The sequence below is a fragment of the Mauremys reevesii genome, linkage group 5 (genome assembly GCF_016161935.1).
Source record: "Mauremys reevesii isolate NIE-2019 linkage group 5, ASM1616193v1, whole genome shotgun sequence".
Taxonomy (NCBI): domain Eukaryota; kingdom Metazoa; phylum Chordata; order Testudines; family Geoemydidae; genus Mauremys; species Mauremys reevesii.
Window position 1 is genome coordinate 9,811,896 of NC_052627.1, and position 15,477 is coordinate 9,827,372.

At 44.9% G+C, this 15,477-nt stretch overlaps 1 protein-coding gene across 7 annotated transcripts in view; it reads right to left on the reverse strand.

Moving 5' to 3' along the window:
• Positions 1-15,477, reverse strand: part of SLC20A2 (solute carrier family 20 member 2) — an 81,354-nt gene that overhangs the window by 42,285 nt on the left and 23,592 nt on the right. For 5 of the 7 annotated variants that reach the window (XM_039539817.1, XM_039539814.1, XM_039539820.1 and 2 more), the window contains exons 2-3: positions 11,943-12,492; positions 1,703-1,843 (exon numbers count right to left, since the gene is read on the reverse strand). In XM_039539817.1, the coding sequence (XP_039395751.1) occupies positions 1,703-1,843; positions 11,943-12,231 (430 nt within the window). In that variant the 5' untranslated portion in view covers positions 12,232-12,492. Of the gene's footprint in view, positions 1-1,673; positions 1,844-11,942; positions 12,493-14,000; positions 14,928-15,477 lie in introns of those variants that run through there. The other 2 variants (XM_039539819.1, XM_039539821.1) reach the window with 2 other exon arrangements.

A 15,477-nucleotide genomic window follows, 5' to 3' on the forward strand; every position in this document is an offset into this window, starting at 1 on the left:
TCTATGCAAAAGAATAAATGGACACAAATCTGACATCAGGAATCATAACATTCAAAAACCAGTGGGAGAACACTTCAACCTCTCTAACCACTCAGTGACAGACTTGAAGGTGGCAATTTTGCAACAAAAAAACTTCAAAAACAGACTCCAAAGATAAACTGCTGAACTTGAATTAATATGCAAACTAGATACTATTAACTGTGGGTTAAACAAAGACTGGGAATGGGTCATTACACCAATTGAATCTATTTCCCTATGTTAAGTTCTCCTCACACCTTCTATGGGCCATCTTAATTATCACTTCAAAAAGTTTTTTTCCTCCTGCTAACGATAGCTCATCTCAATTGATTAGACTCTGCCTGTTGGTATGCATACTTCCACCTTTTCATGTTCTCTGTATGTATAAATATCCCCTGTCTGTGTGTTCCATTCTATGCATCTGAAGAAGTGAGCTGTAGCTCACGAAAGCTCATGCTTAAATAAATTTGTTAGTCTTTAAGGTGCCACAAGTACTCCTGTTTTTATTGCAATTACAGCAACTGCACCACTCACAAGAATTTTCCCATGGCTGAATGCTATCGGAATAAGAATCCTGATCTTTGGTTAATCTTTATGGCCCTGAATCCTGAAAGCTGCTCTGGGTGAGCAGACCTCTGTTCCCATTTGGAGCCCTACTGAATTCAGTGGGACTCGGTGCAGGCACAGGGATTTGCCTGTTAGGGGCAACTCACAGGGTCAGGGCCAAGATTTACTGCAACAAGTTACAGAATATACTGTTGTGATCTGAGTTTTGACAAGGCAAATAACTTTTTACGACTGTCAAAAGTGCTCAGAGCTGACCTCGCTCTTCTCCCACTGCACTCAGGGGTAAAACTCCCACTGCTTTCCCTGGAAGCAGAGTTAAGCCAGTGCTGAACACTTCTGAAAATCCCACCCAAGAGTGCTTATGGTTCGGGACATGTGATTTTAAGAACAGACGGATCAGTTTAAAGGTTTTGCGCACACTGATGTTTCACGCTTGCCTTTGGCTATTTTACCTTCAACAAAAATATAAGAACAGAATTTAAAAAAAATTCTAGTTTCAATTAGTCAAATGCCCCTGTGGTACGCTAGTACCTTCTCCATAAAACAAACACAGGGCTAGAGCGTGACTCCCTTAAACTCCTACAGAGGCTACCTTAGATGTTGAGACCAGGTGCTCAGGCATAGGTGGGTGGTGCATGAATGCTTATTCTGTCCTTGGAGCAGGGGGGGGGGGGGGAGGACAAGGGGTATCTTGGCTCCACCCCTCATTTGCTGACCAGTACAGCTGAGCCTGTGTGTGTGTGTGAGGAGAGAAGAGAAGAGAAGGGAGATGTCATAATTTGCTGCTGGTATCAGCCACCACCAAAAGTACTCCCCCTTGGGAGTTAGCAGGGGAGGAACTGTCAGCCCAGTGAGTGCCCCTGAGGAACAAAGTCTCCCAGAGCTACTCCTGGGGTGATGCAGTTTACACACCACCCCTTGCTCCGGGAGGTGCCTCAAGTCACTATCTAGCCCTTAGTGAACATGACACACACATGCCTTCTGAACAACAGGATTTGAGGGGGATGGAAGTTAAATACAGCACATTAGAATCATGAAAGAGTATTTCTGTAAAAACGTTTGCAGTCAGTGCATGATTTTCCACATACCCTCACGCATAAAAGGAAATGTCAATTACCAATCTTGACAAGCTGCATCCACTGAACACCCTGCGTACCGATTGCAACAAGTGAGAATCCAATGGTAGCACCCACTATGCAGTGGGTCCCAGATACCGGGAGTTTCAAGAAAGAGGCAATCAGCTGCCAAACAGCAGAACCTAGAAGTTGAAAGGGGAGGAAAATAACAGATATAAACAATGATAATAGCACCAACAATAACAACAGTGTACTGCATGGCTCTCTCAACCACATGCTCACATTCCTCTCCCAATGCTGCCTACTCTCTGCACCCACAATAGAAACTAGAACAAAACATTCTTTATGATGTTCCGTCAGCCACTAGAAGGACACATTGACATAACTGAGCTCTGAACTTCAAATCTCCTTGAGCTTCTGTCTTACAAACAGCACTTCCTGATCACTCCAATATTTACGGACCAGGTTTATCTTTAGTTCACATCTGTCCTGTTGTCTAGTTCAGGCTAACGGGACATTGGGGTGGCACAGAAGTGCTTTACTACAGCTGCGCTGCTTTTGTGTAGCTTTTAACCCTTATGACTCATTTAATCAGTTTGTGCATAGAGTCAGAGTTAATAAGCATAAGAGTGTCTGCTGGGGAAAAAACTCACTTTCAGTAAAGACTGCTGTACCCTTATGCATACAGAGCAAACATAAGAACAGCCATACTGGGTCAGACCAAAGGTCCATCTAGCCCAGTATCCTGTCTTCTGACAGTGGCCAATGCCCGGTGCCCCAGAAGGGATGAACAGAACAGGTAAATCATCAAGTGATCCATCCCCTGTTGCTCATTCCCAACTTCTGGCAAACAGAGGTTAGGGACACCATCCCTGCCCATCCTGGCTAATAGTCATTGATGGACCTATCCTCCATGAACTTATATAGTTCTTTTTTGAACCCTGTTATAGTCTTGGCCTTCACAACATCCTCTGGCAAGGAGTTCCACAGGTTGACTGTGCAAAAAAATACTTCCTTTTGTTTGTTTTAAATCTGCTGCCTATTAATTTCATTTGGTGACCCCTAGCTCTTGTGTTATGAGAGGGAGTAAATAACACTTCCTGATTTATTTTCTCCACACCAGTCATGATTTTATAGACCTCTATCATATCCTCCCTTAGTCATCTCCTTTCCAAGCTGAAAAGTCCCAGTCTTATTAATCTCTCCTCATACGGAAGCCATTCCATACCCTATGAGACATGAATATCCCAGCAAAGCCCAAAGAGACATGAAAGGTTTGACCAATACGCTGTGGAGGTTCTTAGTCTCAAATGTTGCTGGAGCGAGTCCAGTTACTTGGCAGCAGAACATTGTGGTGCATTTTGGGTACTTTGCGAAGGTGACTACTGGAGGGTGCAATGCCCTTTCAAGAACTCTGACTACCAGGGGTGCATGAAGCAACACAGAGATGCTCCAAAAGGGCTGAATATCACAGCCTAGGTAAGAACAGCAATGCTTTTTCTGGGTGACGAGTGGTAAGGCAAGGAAAAGAAAAATCAGAGAAGGAACTAGATTCACAATTAAGGGACAGACACAGTGTGAGCAAATAACTGGAGAAGTGCATCAAGAGAACACTAATGCTAGTTTGTCAAGCTCAAGTTCTTAACATCCAGGCAATATTCCAGTGCCATTGCTGTCTGGACTGAGAACTCGGCATACTCCATTCAAAGGCAATGAGTACATCCCATTCATTTGGACACATTGTTCAATTCGCCAGGAAGCTTTGGTGGCAGAGACGATGTCAGTGGAACTGAAAAAAGGTAGTTGAGGTTGGAAAAGTTGTGAACAAAGGTAAGCCCACCAGTACACCCCTCTTTGCTATTTTATGTGACGAAAAGGGCATTCAACACTGGCTGCTCCTCTTCTACACTGACGTCGGTTGGCTTTCACATGGCAAAGTTTAGAATCACTGGATATTGCTCAGAGAAGACACAAGATTTTCCTTGCTGAATGTGGCTCTGACCTTGCTGAATACCTTACTGACCAGCAGTAGTTTTCTCTGAATGCTTCTATCTAGGGGCAAAGGGCGACATTGGTTCTGAACTTGGGGGCCAGACAGGTGTCGGAGAGAGTGGCTACCATATCCTTTGCATATTGCTAAGTGGGCAGAGTCTGAGGGAGTTCAGGTATGGGAAAGGTTGAGAACCACTGCAACAGAGAATTAGAGGAGGAAGGCAGTGGGAACAGAATGTATACTCTTGGACTGGGCAGCTCACCCTAGTCAAAGTGGTCAACAGGCCTACTGCTCAATAGCATAGAGACCAGGGTGCCTTGCTGTGCCCTTTGCTACTTGTCACTTGCAGGAACTGAGGAACCCCTTAGGCAGGCCATACAGACAAACAGGAAGTTCCCTGACTTTTTCTGGCAGATCAAGGACCTTCTGGTCCCAGGATGGATGCTCTGTCACCTGGGGAAAGCAGAGGTCCTTTGCTTTCCCTTCTCCTTCCTGCTAACAGGCAAGGTCCTTCAGCTCAAAGTGAGGACAGACTGGCCCAGGTAGAGGATTCAAGTGGCTTGAATTGTCTCTGTGATGGGTGAGGTTTGGTGCATTGACAGAAGTTCATAGGGCTCTGACACGGGCTGCACTAGAGGTCGGAACTCTGCATCTGGACCAAATCTTCTTGTGCCAGGGAGCACCAGCCACAGCACCTCTGCTGTTCTGAGAGATCCTACCTCTCCCGACACACTGCAGCCAGTACTGAGTGCTTTGCAGAGACCCTCAATGACTGGGCAAGGTCTCTTAGCATGTATTGTTACCCAGAATCCCAACCCCCCTCCGCTCCTAGAAGCAGGGAAACTCTGGAGGCCTTGGCATGGAGCCTCCTGGGAGTTGGAGGCTGTGACAAAAGCATACAGGAAGCTGCTGCCCCCTCTCACTGCCTCCGTCTCTCGTTGGAGCTCAGCACCACGGCTGCAACTGCGTAGAGAAGCCAGAGCTTGAAGTAGTCCTCTGCTTCCAGCGCGACAGTGCCAGATGCTCTGGAGGGGAAGCTGCCCTGCTGGGCTTGGCAGAGGGCAAATGGGCGTGTACTGATGCGTCCCAGTCCTGACACTCTGGGGTCTTGGCCAATTCAAATTTCCTACTCTTAGGATTTAGAGGAGCCTCTCTAGGGTGCCTCACAAGAGAGGTCTCGGGCCTTCAGAGTTCACAGGGTAACATGCTGAAAAAATTATGCACCAGACGAGGCCCCGGAAGTGCTGAAACAGAGCACTGTGAGAAGGTTCAGGAGCACCAGGACAAGTGACTCAATGGACGAGAGTGAGGAGAGAGAGGGAAGACGTCACGTGGCAGAGAAAACATTGGGGGATTGAAAGTTACAGGAGCGCTGGGTGGAGCGGCAACAGATAAGGGACCGGTGGGTGATGCTGAGGAGACAAGGTGATGACCAGAATCGGAAGACCAGAGGGAGCAATGCTTTGTGAAGACTGTTTTGTCAAGTAGACGAGTTGATCTAGGGTTCAAGATCAAACAAGGCAGAAAGAGCAAAGAGGTGGGCAGCCAGTGGCAGGCACAGGCCATCAACATGGAAGTGGAAGGCAAGGGGAGACAAGTGGAAGGACTGTGAGGAGAGGGGGAGACAGGAGTCACAGAGGAAGGTGGATGGAGGGGCTGTGTGGGCTGCGGATAATAGTAACAGAGTGGGAGAGGTGAGACAAGTCAGACTGAGCGTTGCTCAACAAGAGGAAGGCGGGGGCTGGAAGTGACAGGAGCAGGAGAAGAGAAGCCCAATACTCCTAATGTGATTTCTGGGAATGACTCCAAATGGGGGACCTAAACCATACAAGCCCTTCTGAGGATGGGGACTGACATTTTACGATATCAATGCCCACTGCTAGGACAACTATCACGGGAGTAAGCACCAGCTCATCAATATTACCTTCATTCGGACAATCTGGCTGAGACTGTCCAAACTGAGACAGGTAACTCTGATCAACGAACATGAGGGTAGAACCCAAGGTACACTTAGGAAAATGCTTTAGACAGGTTTGAACAAGGATTTATCACTTTAAATCAGCTATTTCATGATCAAATTTCCCTCTTACAGAGATGGAGTTATTCAATCTTGGCACTGCATATAGCTCAGTATGGAAGTCAGCTAGTATAACTAATCTCTCCCGGGACTCTGTCCCGAAACAACTGGCACTTCTATCCCTATTGGAAGCCGCAGCTGAAACAAGGAGCACCTGATCTGTAATTTATAGGTTTCTGTTGTCCGACTCTAAAATAAGAATAAATGAACTTTTGAGGCCAGCACGTGGGGTGTGCTGTGAATGAGAAGACGTGGTAGAGTCTGTAAAAAGATCAGATAGGTCAACCAGATATAAAATTGTAAATTGCTACATAATTTTTTTTTTTATAAATAGAATATACTTGGTTCCCTCCCTGATAGGTCACAAAAATATGTGCAACAAAACCAAAGCCGTGCTGGAATTGTGGCAAGATTGCTAGTGAATACACAAGGTCTGATACTATCCCTTATTTTATCATCCCCAGCCAGCAGAAGGTAGGAGAGCTAGAGAGAAAGTAACTGGGGCACTATTAGATGGTAAGACCCAAGGAATAAAGGTGACCTGGAGATACTTAAGGCAGGAGATTGGGGACCAGAGGGAAATACAATTTGGGTGAGGGCAGAATTAGCTTTTTGAGCCTGCAAAGCCCAAAGTCATGGAGGCCCCTGATTGTCTGGACCTGTGCAGCTCAAAAGCTCGTTTCCCTCACCAACAGAAATTGGTTCAATAAAAGACATTACCTCACTCACCTTGTCTCTTTTAGATCCTGGGATCAACACGGCTATAACGCCACTACAAACATTCTCCATCTTTGTCACTATTTTATAAAGACCACAGGCTTTGCACTGCTCCCACTATGACCACCTAGGGCTGGCCTTTGAGAGTTGGGAACTCCATGATTTTTGATTTTGGGGGGGACCTCAGACCAATCTGCAACTGTGGGTAAATGCTATGACCATGGCTGCTGCATGTTCCCCCTCCTAGTCAGCTGCCTGCTGCTGATCTGGCTCTTGTGCTGTGCACGTGGCCGTAGAGCATCCCACAGTGCAAGAGGCAGCTGGGAAGAGTGGACCAAGCACAGGACTGAGAGCAAGGGACTCCAGGCTTTCTAATCCCAGCTGTGACACAGTCTCCCTCTGCTGCTTTAGTCAGGTCACCTAAACTGTCTGCCTGAGTTTCCTAGCACTAACACTGGGGTAATAGTTATCCACAGCACTGGGATATTGTGACAATTGGTTGATGCTATACAAGTGGTAAAATTCACCAAAATGCCCCCCAAATCCTAATGGTCCCCAAACCTCCAGCTTACTGGGAAACCAATTCAATGAAACATTTTAAACGTTGGGAACTCTGCACAGCCCCAGACTAAGTAGCAAAGCTCCACTGCTGCTGCTGCTCTTTATATAAAGAGAGTTACATTTAGGTGTGCCCTGAAGAATCATTTCACTGACCCTCCTCAAATTACTAAAGCAGACCCTGTGCACAATAGTGTGATCATGGTGGGTAAGAGTCCATTCCATGTAGGGAGGGGGAGAAATATTGTTTCCCAAGCCTGCCCAAAGAAAAGGGAGAAAAAGAAAAGGAGAAAAACAACCTGATTAAAAGGCAGAGAGAAAAACACAAAGGAAAAAAAAACAATTGGTATGGATAAGAAAGGAAGGAAATTTGGAGAGGGAATCAAGGCAAAGAAAAAGAGCATTTGTGGTTAGTGAACTTTATTTCATTAACTCAGAGATTTAAAATGTGGAATTTATTTTTAAAGCCATCACTGGAGGACAGGAATGCAACAGGTCACAAAGTTCAGACTGGCTTATATAAATGTCTTTGCAAATGAGCTGTGTTCTTTGAGCTTCTGGCCAGTTGCCTTTGCAGGCAGCATTCAATGCCTACAAATTTGGCCACCTTTGCCTGGACTAGAGGTTTCCAGGACAGGGGTGTCAAATAGATACAAATGAGGAAAATGAAGCCTTCCTGCTCAAGGCAATCGTGTTTATTAAGAATGTACAGTCAGCAGACATGTGTCACTTCAACTTCAAAGCAGGGTATGCTGCACTGGAGCAAGTGGCAGTTTAAATTTATGCAGCTATGTCTGTGCTAAAAGTCCCCCTCCCCCCATCCCCCCGTGTTGGCAAGTCTAAGGGTATGTCTACACTACGGGACTATTCCGAATTTGCATAAACCGGTTTTGTAAAACAGATTGTATAAAATCGAGTGCGCGCGGCCACACTAAACACATTAAATCGGTGGTGTGCGTCCACGGTCCGAGGCTAGCATCGACTTCTGGAGCGTTGCACTGTGGGTAGCTATTCCGTAGCTATCCCATAGTTCCCGCAGCCTCCCCCGCCCCTTGGAATTTCCGGGTTGAGATCCCAGTGCCTGATGGGGCAAAAATCATTGTCGCGGGTGGTTCTGGGTAAATGTCGTCAGTCACTCCTTCCTCTGGGAAAGCAACGGCAGACAAGCATTTCGCGCCTTTTTTCCCTGGATTGCCCTGGCAGATGCCATAGCATGACAATCATGGAGCCTGTTTTGCCTTTTGTGACTGTCACCGTATGTGTACTAGATGCCGCTGACAGAGGCGATTCAGCAGCGCTACACAGCAGCATGCTTTTGCTTTTGCATGACAGCAGAGATGGTTACCAGCCATACTGCACCATCTACCAATCCATAAATTGGTAAAAAGATGAGCATGGCTACCAGTCGTTTTGCACCATTTGCTGCTGTCATAAGTGCCCCTGGCTGCTCTTAGCCAGGGGCACAAAAGCCAAAATTGGGAATGACTCCCAGAGTCAATCCCTCCTTTTTGGTATCTAAAAATAGAATCAGTCCTGCCTAGAATATGGGCAAGTGTACTAGAGAACCACTGTATCAGAGAGCACAGCTGCTCTGTGTCAGATCCTGCAGAAATTATGAGCTGTATGCTATTCACAGGGGGTGCTCCTGCAACAACCCCACCTGTTGATTCCGTTCTTCCCCCAGCCTTCCTGGGCTACCATAGCATTGTCCCCCCACTTGTGTGATGAAGTAATAAAGAATGCAGGAATAAGACACACTGACTTGTTAGTGAGAAATGAGTGGAAGGCAGCCTCCAGCTGCTATGATAGTCCAGACAGGACAGTAAGGAGTGTGGAGCAGAGGAGCCCAGCATCCCTCTGCTAGTCCAGGGGCAATTGAATCTTTTTTTTACACATGAAGGGTGGGGCTGACAGAGCTCAGCCCCTGTTGTTATGACAACGATGGTTATCAGCCATACTGCACCATCTACCAGGAAAAATTAGGGCCAGGCACCCTTGATAGACCTCACCGATGCTAGTCTGCATGGTTACCAGTCCTTTTGCACTGCCCCATGTGCCAATAGGCTGATGATGAGGACGGGTACCAGTCGTATTGCACCATCAGCCACCCATGGCGGGGGGGAGCAAGGATGTTGGTGTTGAGTGCTGCAGCATCGGGTCTATCTGCAGCATTCAGTAAAGATAGGGTGACGTGTTAAAGAGTCAAGAGAGGATTGTTTTCCCTTTCACTTCTAGGGGTGGGGGGGGGGTGCGTAAATTGCCTAGCTATGCCCTGACCCACCGCGGACACTGTGTTTGACCCTAGAAGCATTTGGAGCTCAGCCAAGAATGCAAATACTTTTCGGAGACTGCAGGAACTGTGGGATAGCTTGAGTCCTCCAGTCCATGAGCATCCATTTGATTCTTTGGCTTTCCGTTACGTTTGTCACGCAGCAGTGCACTGAGCTATGGCGTCTGTCTGGAGATTTTTTAAAAATGATTTTGAATTTCGTCTTCTGTAACGGAGCGCTGATAGAACAGATTTGCCTGTTCTATCAGCGATCACATCCGCATGGTCCATGCGGGAGCTCTTTCTTTATTTTGATTTTTAACTGCATCGCCACCCGTGCTGATCGGAGCTCCACGCTGGGCAAACAGGAAATGATATTCAAAAGTTCGCGGGGCTTTTCCTGTCTACCTGGCCACTGCATCCGAGTTCAGATTGCTGTCCAGAGCGGTCAGTGGTGCACTGTGGGATACCGCCCGGAGGCCAATACCGTCGATCTGCGGCCACACTAACCCTAATCCGATATGGTAATTCCGATACTAGCGCTACTCCTCTCGTTAGGGAGGAGTACAGAAACCGGTTTAAAGAGCCCTTTATACCGATATAAAGGGCCTCTCAGTGTGGACGGGTGTGGCGTTAAATCGGTTTTACGCTCCTAAAACCGGTTTAAACGCCTAGTGTAGACCAGGCCTAAGTATATAGTATAGTGGTACTAGCAAACCTAGAAAAAGGCACTATCCTAGATCTAGAGAGACCTAGGGTATGTTACACTACTCGCCGGATCAGCGGGCAGCAATCGATCCAGTGGGGATTGATTTATCGCATCTAGTCTAGACATAATAAATTGACCCCTGAGCCCTATCCTGTGAACTCCTGTACTACAGCGCCGCAGAGGCGCAAGCAGAGTCGACGGGGGAGCGGCAGCAGTCGACTCACCGCAGTGAAGACACCACGGTAAGTCGATCTAAGTATGTTGATTTCAGCTACGTTATTCACATAGCTGAAGTTACGTAACTTAGATCGACACCCTCCCCGTAGACCAGGGCTTAGTGTCTGAGGATTTACCAGACAATAAGTCAGGCACTGGGCCAGAGATATTATTATACTCTTCTTCCTGGAATTTGGCATTATCTCCACAAGTAGTAGTCATGGAAAGAGAGAAGGGGGGCGGGGGCGCAACCCATGTGACTGACTCCTATCCCTCTTGGCTAGTGAAAGAAAGCAAAGATCTTCTGGGACCCATGCTAACAGAATGCCATCTCCCCTTTTGAAGAGGTATCCTGACTCACCACCTCAGAGCACACAACCTCCTAATAGTATTAGAGAAACCAGCAGTCAATGCTCAGACTGAAGCCCCACACAAAGTGTGTTCTGGAGGAAAGGACAGAGAAAAACAGCTGTGTGTGTTAGGCTTTGTGCAGCAGATACTTCGCTGACAAGCACTGTATGCAAACTGTGGCGAGATTAGAGGAATTAGACAGAAATGCATGGGTGGCTATAGAAGGGAAGGATGCTAGAGGTGGGGGAGATTCAGAGGGGAGGAACACTTGCGTGTGCTGGGTGGGGTGGAAACTTTCATTTAAAAATAAGATGATATTTCCACATAATCAGATGACTCCAGCAGCTGGGGCTTTAAGGCACACATTGCAAGACAGTAGAGTGGTTGTAGACAGCATGTAGGGTGAGATTGGGGTGACCACCTTGACCCCATTTTAATGGTTTTTTACATTGAAAATTGGCCCTTCTGGCTCTCCCTGACCTTTTTAAAATGTGGTTGCATCTGTGCTTATTGCTCCCCGTTCTTATCACACATCTCCAAAGTTCACAGCACTTCTTGCATAGAAACGAAGAACGTGGTCTGGAACTAATTTCATTTCCCTCTGAATGCAGTATTTGATCTAACTAAGGCTTAGATTAAAAGCAAACAAAAACTATGTCAGTAGACAGAAAAAACAAACATCTTTTAGTTTTATGAGGGACTATGAATCAGAAAGATTAAAATTACATGAAGTGGGTCATGCTCTAATCTATTATTCCTTTTAATGTTGTTATGGCCCTAGAACAAGTATACAGTAATTATAATCAGTCATGTGATCAGTGAAGAGTCTAAGTGAATATTTTAATCTTCTAGTAAAATTAACAGTTTGACTAAATCCTCAGAATAGGTATTCACTATAAACTGCCATTTCTTCAAGATTTTTTGTGTGGCCATAAATGGTGTATTATCCTATTAATACCTTTTCCAAATTAAAAGTCACTTGTTCAGTACCTCTTTAGACCATTTATTCAATCCATTTTACAAAACGAGCGTTCTTTTTTAAAAATTAAAAGTTATGAACATTAAAGAAAAATCAGTGCTTAGAATGTAAGTAATAAAAAAAGCAAGAGACTCATACAAGTAGTCCAGGTCTCCTTTTAAATGAGAAAGAAAAACCAGACATGTAAGTACTGAAAGTTGGAATGTCTAAATGGCATAGAAAAATGCATGATGAATGGGAGAAGTGAGCTGTAGCCCATGAAAGCTTATGCTGAAATAAATTTGTTAGTCTCTAAGGTGTCACAAGTACTCCTGTTCTTTTTGCGGATACAGACTAACACGGCTGCTACTCTGAAACCTGGGATTATAACTAGATGTCTATTTTTACTCAAAAATGAAAGATGGTTACTTACCAACCATTGCACTAACTTCTCCTGCCATCAGCAGATCCACCGTGCTGTTGTACAGATTAACATCAATGATACCTTTCCGAATCGTTTCTCCTACTTTAGCTCCCAGTAATACCGAGCCAGCGGTTTCAAAAATTGAAGCCAAAATGCAGGCCTGGCGCAAAGTGACCACCCCAGAGCCCACCGCAGTCCCAAAAGAATTGGCAACGTCATTTGCACCAACTGAAAATGCCAAAATAAAAGCAACGATAAAACCCACAATGACCATCCACAGGTACTCCTCCATTGCCATTTTTCCCAGAGTGTGCTTGTAGGTAAATACTTCCCCTTTGCAAATATTTAAATAGACAAAGTTGGAGGGTTATTGTAACGGATTTGTAAAGCAGATTTCTTGTAAACAATTCGTTCTCTCTGGAAAGTGCTGGGTAGCGAACAAACTGCTAACTGCTGATTTTCAAACTACTGTCAATACTGTTCATTTGGCTGTGTTCAGTCAGCAGTGAAACACATTCCATATTTTGCTTCAAAACTGGTACAACTGCAGTGTCCTGTCCTGGAACAGAAGAAAGATTGAAAAAGTGAAACACTCTGCAAAGCTTGTAACAGTGTGTCCTTTCAGAAGTAAAGAAATTATTTAAATCCACTAATGGGATCTATTTTTGGCACGTGACAGTGCTAACCATAAAGCAATTCAGACAAGATTAAAATTAGGTCAATTCAAAAGCAATACAGGTTTTTAGCGTTATCAGTGACTGAAAAATGTACTGGGTCACTTTGAAAGGATGTATTTTTAAAGTTTGTTTTGTTTTAAATTCTAAGCAAATAACGTGACTGGTCCTCCCGGAAAAACGAGATGCCTTTTTTTTTTTCTTGCAGTAAGTGAATGGCTTAACTAGAAGCAGATCCTCAGCTGATGTAAATTGGCCTTTCCCCATTGACTTCAATGGAACTATGTGAATTTACACCAGTTGCAGGTGAGGACCTGGCCCTTAATTTTGAAAACATATTTATTAATACACCTCTACCCTGCTATAATGCGACCCAATATAACACGAATTTGGATATAATGCGGTAAAACTGCTCCAGGGGGGCGGGGCTGCATGCTCCGGTGGATCAAAGCAAGTTCAATATAATGCGGTTTCACCTATAACGTGGTAAAAATTTTTGGCTCCCAAGGACAGCGTTATATTGGGGTAGAGGTGTATATGGAGACATCCCTATCTCATAGAAGTAGAAGGGACCCTGAAAGGTCATTGAGTCCAGCCCCCTGCCTTCACTAGTAGGGCCAAGTATTGATGTTGCCCCAGATCCCTAGGTGGCCTCCTCAAGGATTGAACTCACAACCCTGGGTTTAGCAGGCCAATGCTCAAACCACTGAGCTATCTCTGCCCCCCATAAACATTACACATCACACATCACAGGAGAAGGCACCCAGACGTCTCCAAATATTTATCTATTGCTGCATTTGGGTAGTGGGAATATTGGAGCCTTTTAGCCTTATGGCCTTCCAATCACTGGAACATACTGTGATTTTTCACAGTGTACCTACATGCATCTGTATGTATCCAGGTCACAGAACAGATATTTAATGAAAAAGTTAAACAACAATAAATGTAAGGTTCTTTTCCTCTTAGGGAAAGCTAATTAGTTCATTGAACAGTATGATGCACTACTGGATCTATTATACTCAAATATACATTTTTCAATGGTTCTTGTGTACCTTTCAGACAGAGTTCTGATATCCTTTGGCTAAAGTTTTCTCTTGTGCTACTTCTTCAGATTTTCCAAACAAAAAATTGACAGAAACAAATGGATTTCAAGAGAGAAAAAGCCTGGTTTATTTCTTCACACATACACAATTACGCAAACCTCATCTCCGTCCTCTCAAGCCAACTAAACTTTCTCAACAGGAGCCAATATACATATTTTTACACACATTTTTTAAAAAAAGCTTCATCGTCATCTATGTAAACCCCCAGCAGATTTTTCCCCTCTTGAATTATCATCATGAAGGGGAGATGAAGACAGAGAGCCAGGCAAAAAGAAAAATTACTTACCTACCTTCCAATAACCGAAGCTCTCTGAGACGTGGTCCCTATGGGCATTCCATTGGGAGTGTGCATGCGTTTTATGCACCTGGAACTGGAAGATTTTTACTATCGTCTGTTGATTCTGAGTCTTCTCATGCTCCAAAGCAAGGGCATAAGGGGCAGTGTGGATTGACTGCCTCTCCAGTTCCTACTCTCTTGTGAATACCGAGTAAAGGATCTGAAGTAGGTTGGGTAGTGGAATATTCATTGGGACCAAACGTCTTAAAGAACTCCAATTATCGTAAGGTAAGTCACCGTCCTTCCTTCTTCAAGTTGTGATCCCTATGGGTATTCACTCTGGGAGTCACATTGAGGAACCATGCTACACCGCAGACTACAGGACCACTGTACGGAAGGATGCGTCTGCTGAAGACAGTTGTATTAGGGCATCACGTCTAGTAAAGTTACACACAGAACCCCATGTTGCCACTCTACAGATCTTCAGGAGGAGGAGACCCTAAAGAGAAGCCACCAAGGTAGCCAGGGCTCTGGTTGAGTGTGGCATTACACTTTGGGTGAAAAGTCTCCACCGGCTCACAGCAAAGCAGGATGCAATCTGAGATCCATTCAGAGTCTCTGTGAGATTGCTTCCCCTTTCATCTGCACAGCAATGGTAACGAAGAGTCCCAGAGATTTCCTGAAGGGTCTGGCCCTTTGCAGGTGGAAAGCGAAAGCTCGATGGATATCCAGGGAATAGAGCTTCTGTTTTCTATGATGGTGTATGGGTTGGAGTAGAAAACAGGTAGGTGCATACCTGATTTATGTGGAATTCAGAGGGGACCTTTGGAATGAACTTGGGGTGTAACACCAACACTTCATCTTAGTGCTTGTCTACATTTGGAAATTTACCAAAATACCTGTTGGGGAGTAAGAGTGTCTACACAGGGGCTTATACCAAAATAACTATGCTGAAATAGCTTTTTTGGTAAATTTTCAACTATAGACAGAAAAGCCCTTCGTGAAAAACTAGTGAGAAATTTAGAGCATAAAGTTGCCAGTTTTTTACCCTTCTAGTCAAACAAATTGCTATCAGAGAGAGAAATCTGAGGGCCAGGAACCATCAGACAACAGTGGTGAAAGGTGAAAGCGACACTCACAAAGCCAAGTTCAGAGTCCAAGGGGTCAACTAGAATACATTACCAACAAGTGACAAAAAACAAATATGCTGCATGAAGGAAACAAACAACCAGAGTGAGAACCCACAGGGTGTCTTTTAATCTTCCCTCTGATGAAAACTAGGACACAATCTATTCAGGCAATGGCAAAAATTAAGTGACGTGAACCTCTTCCCTCCATAACAGTTGATTTAGGCTAACATGTTTTAATCTATTCTGCAAGAGAAAAGGTGAATTACAATTCCTCTTTTCAGGGAGATTCAGTTTAAAAAGCACTTTTTGCTGCTTGAATATTAGCAAACATTAAAGGGTAAATTTACCATTTTTTAGGTG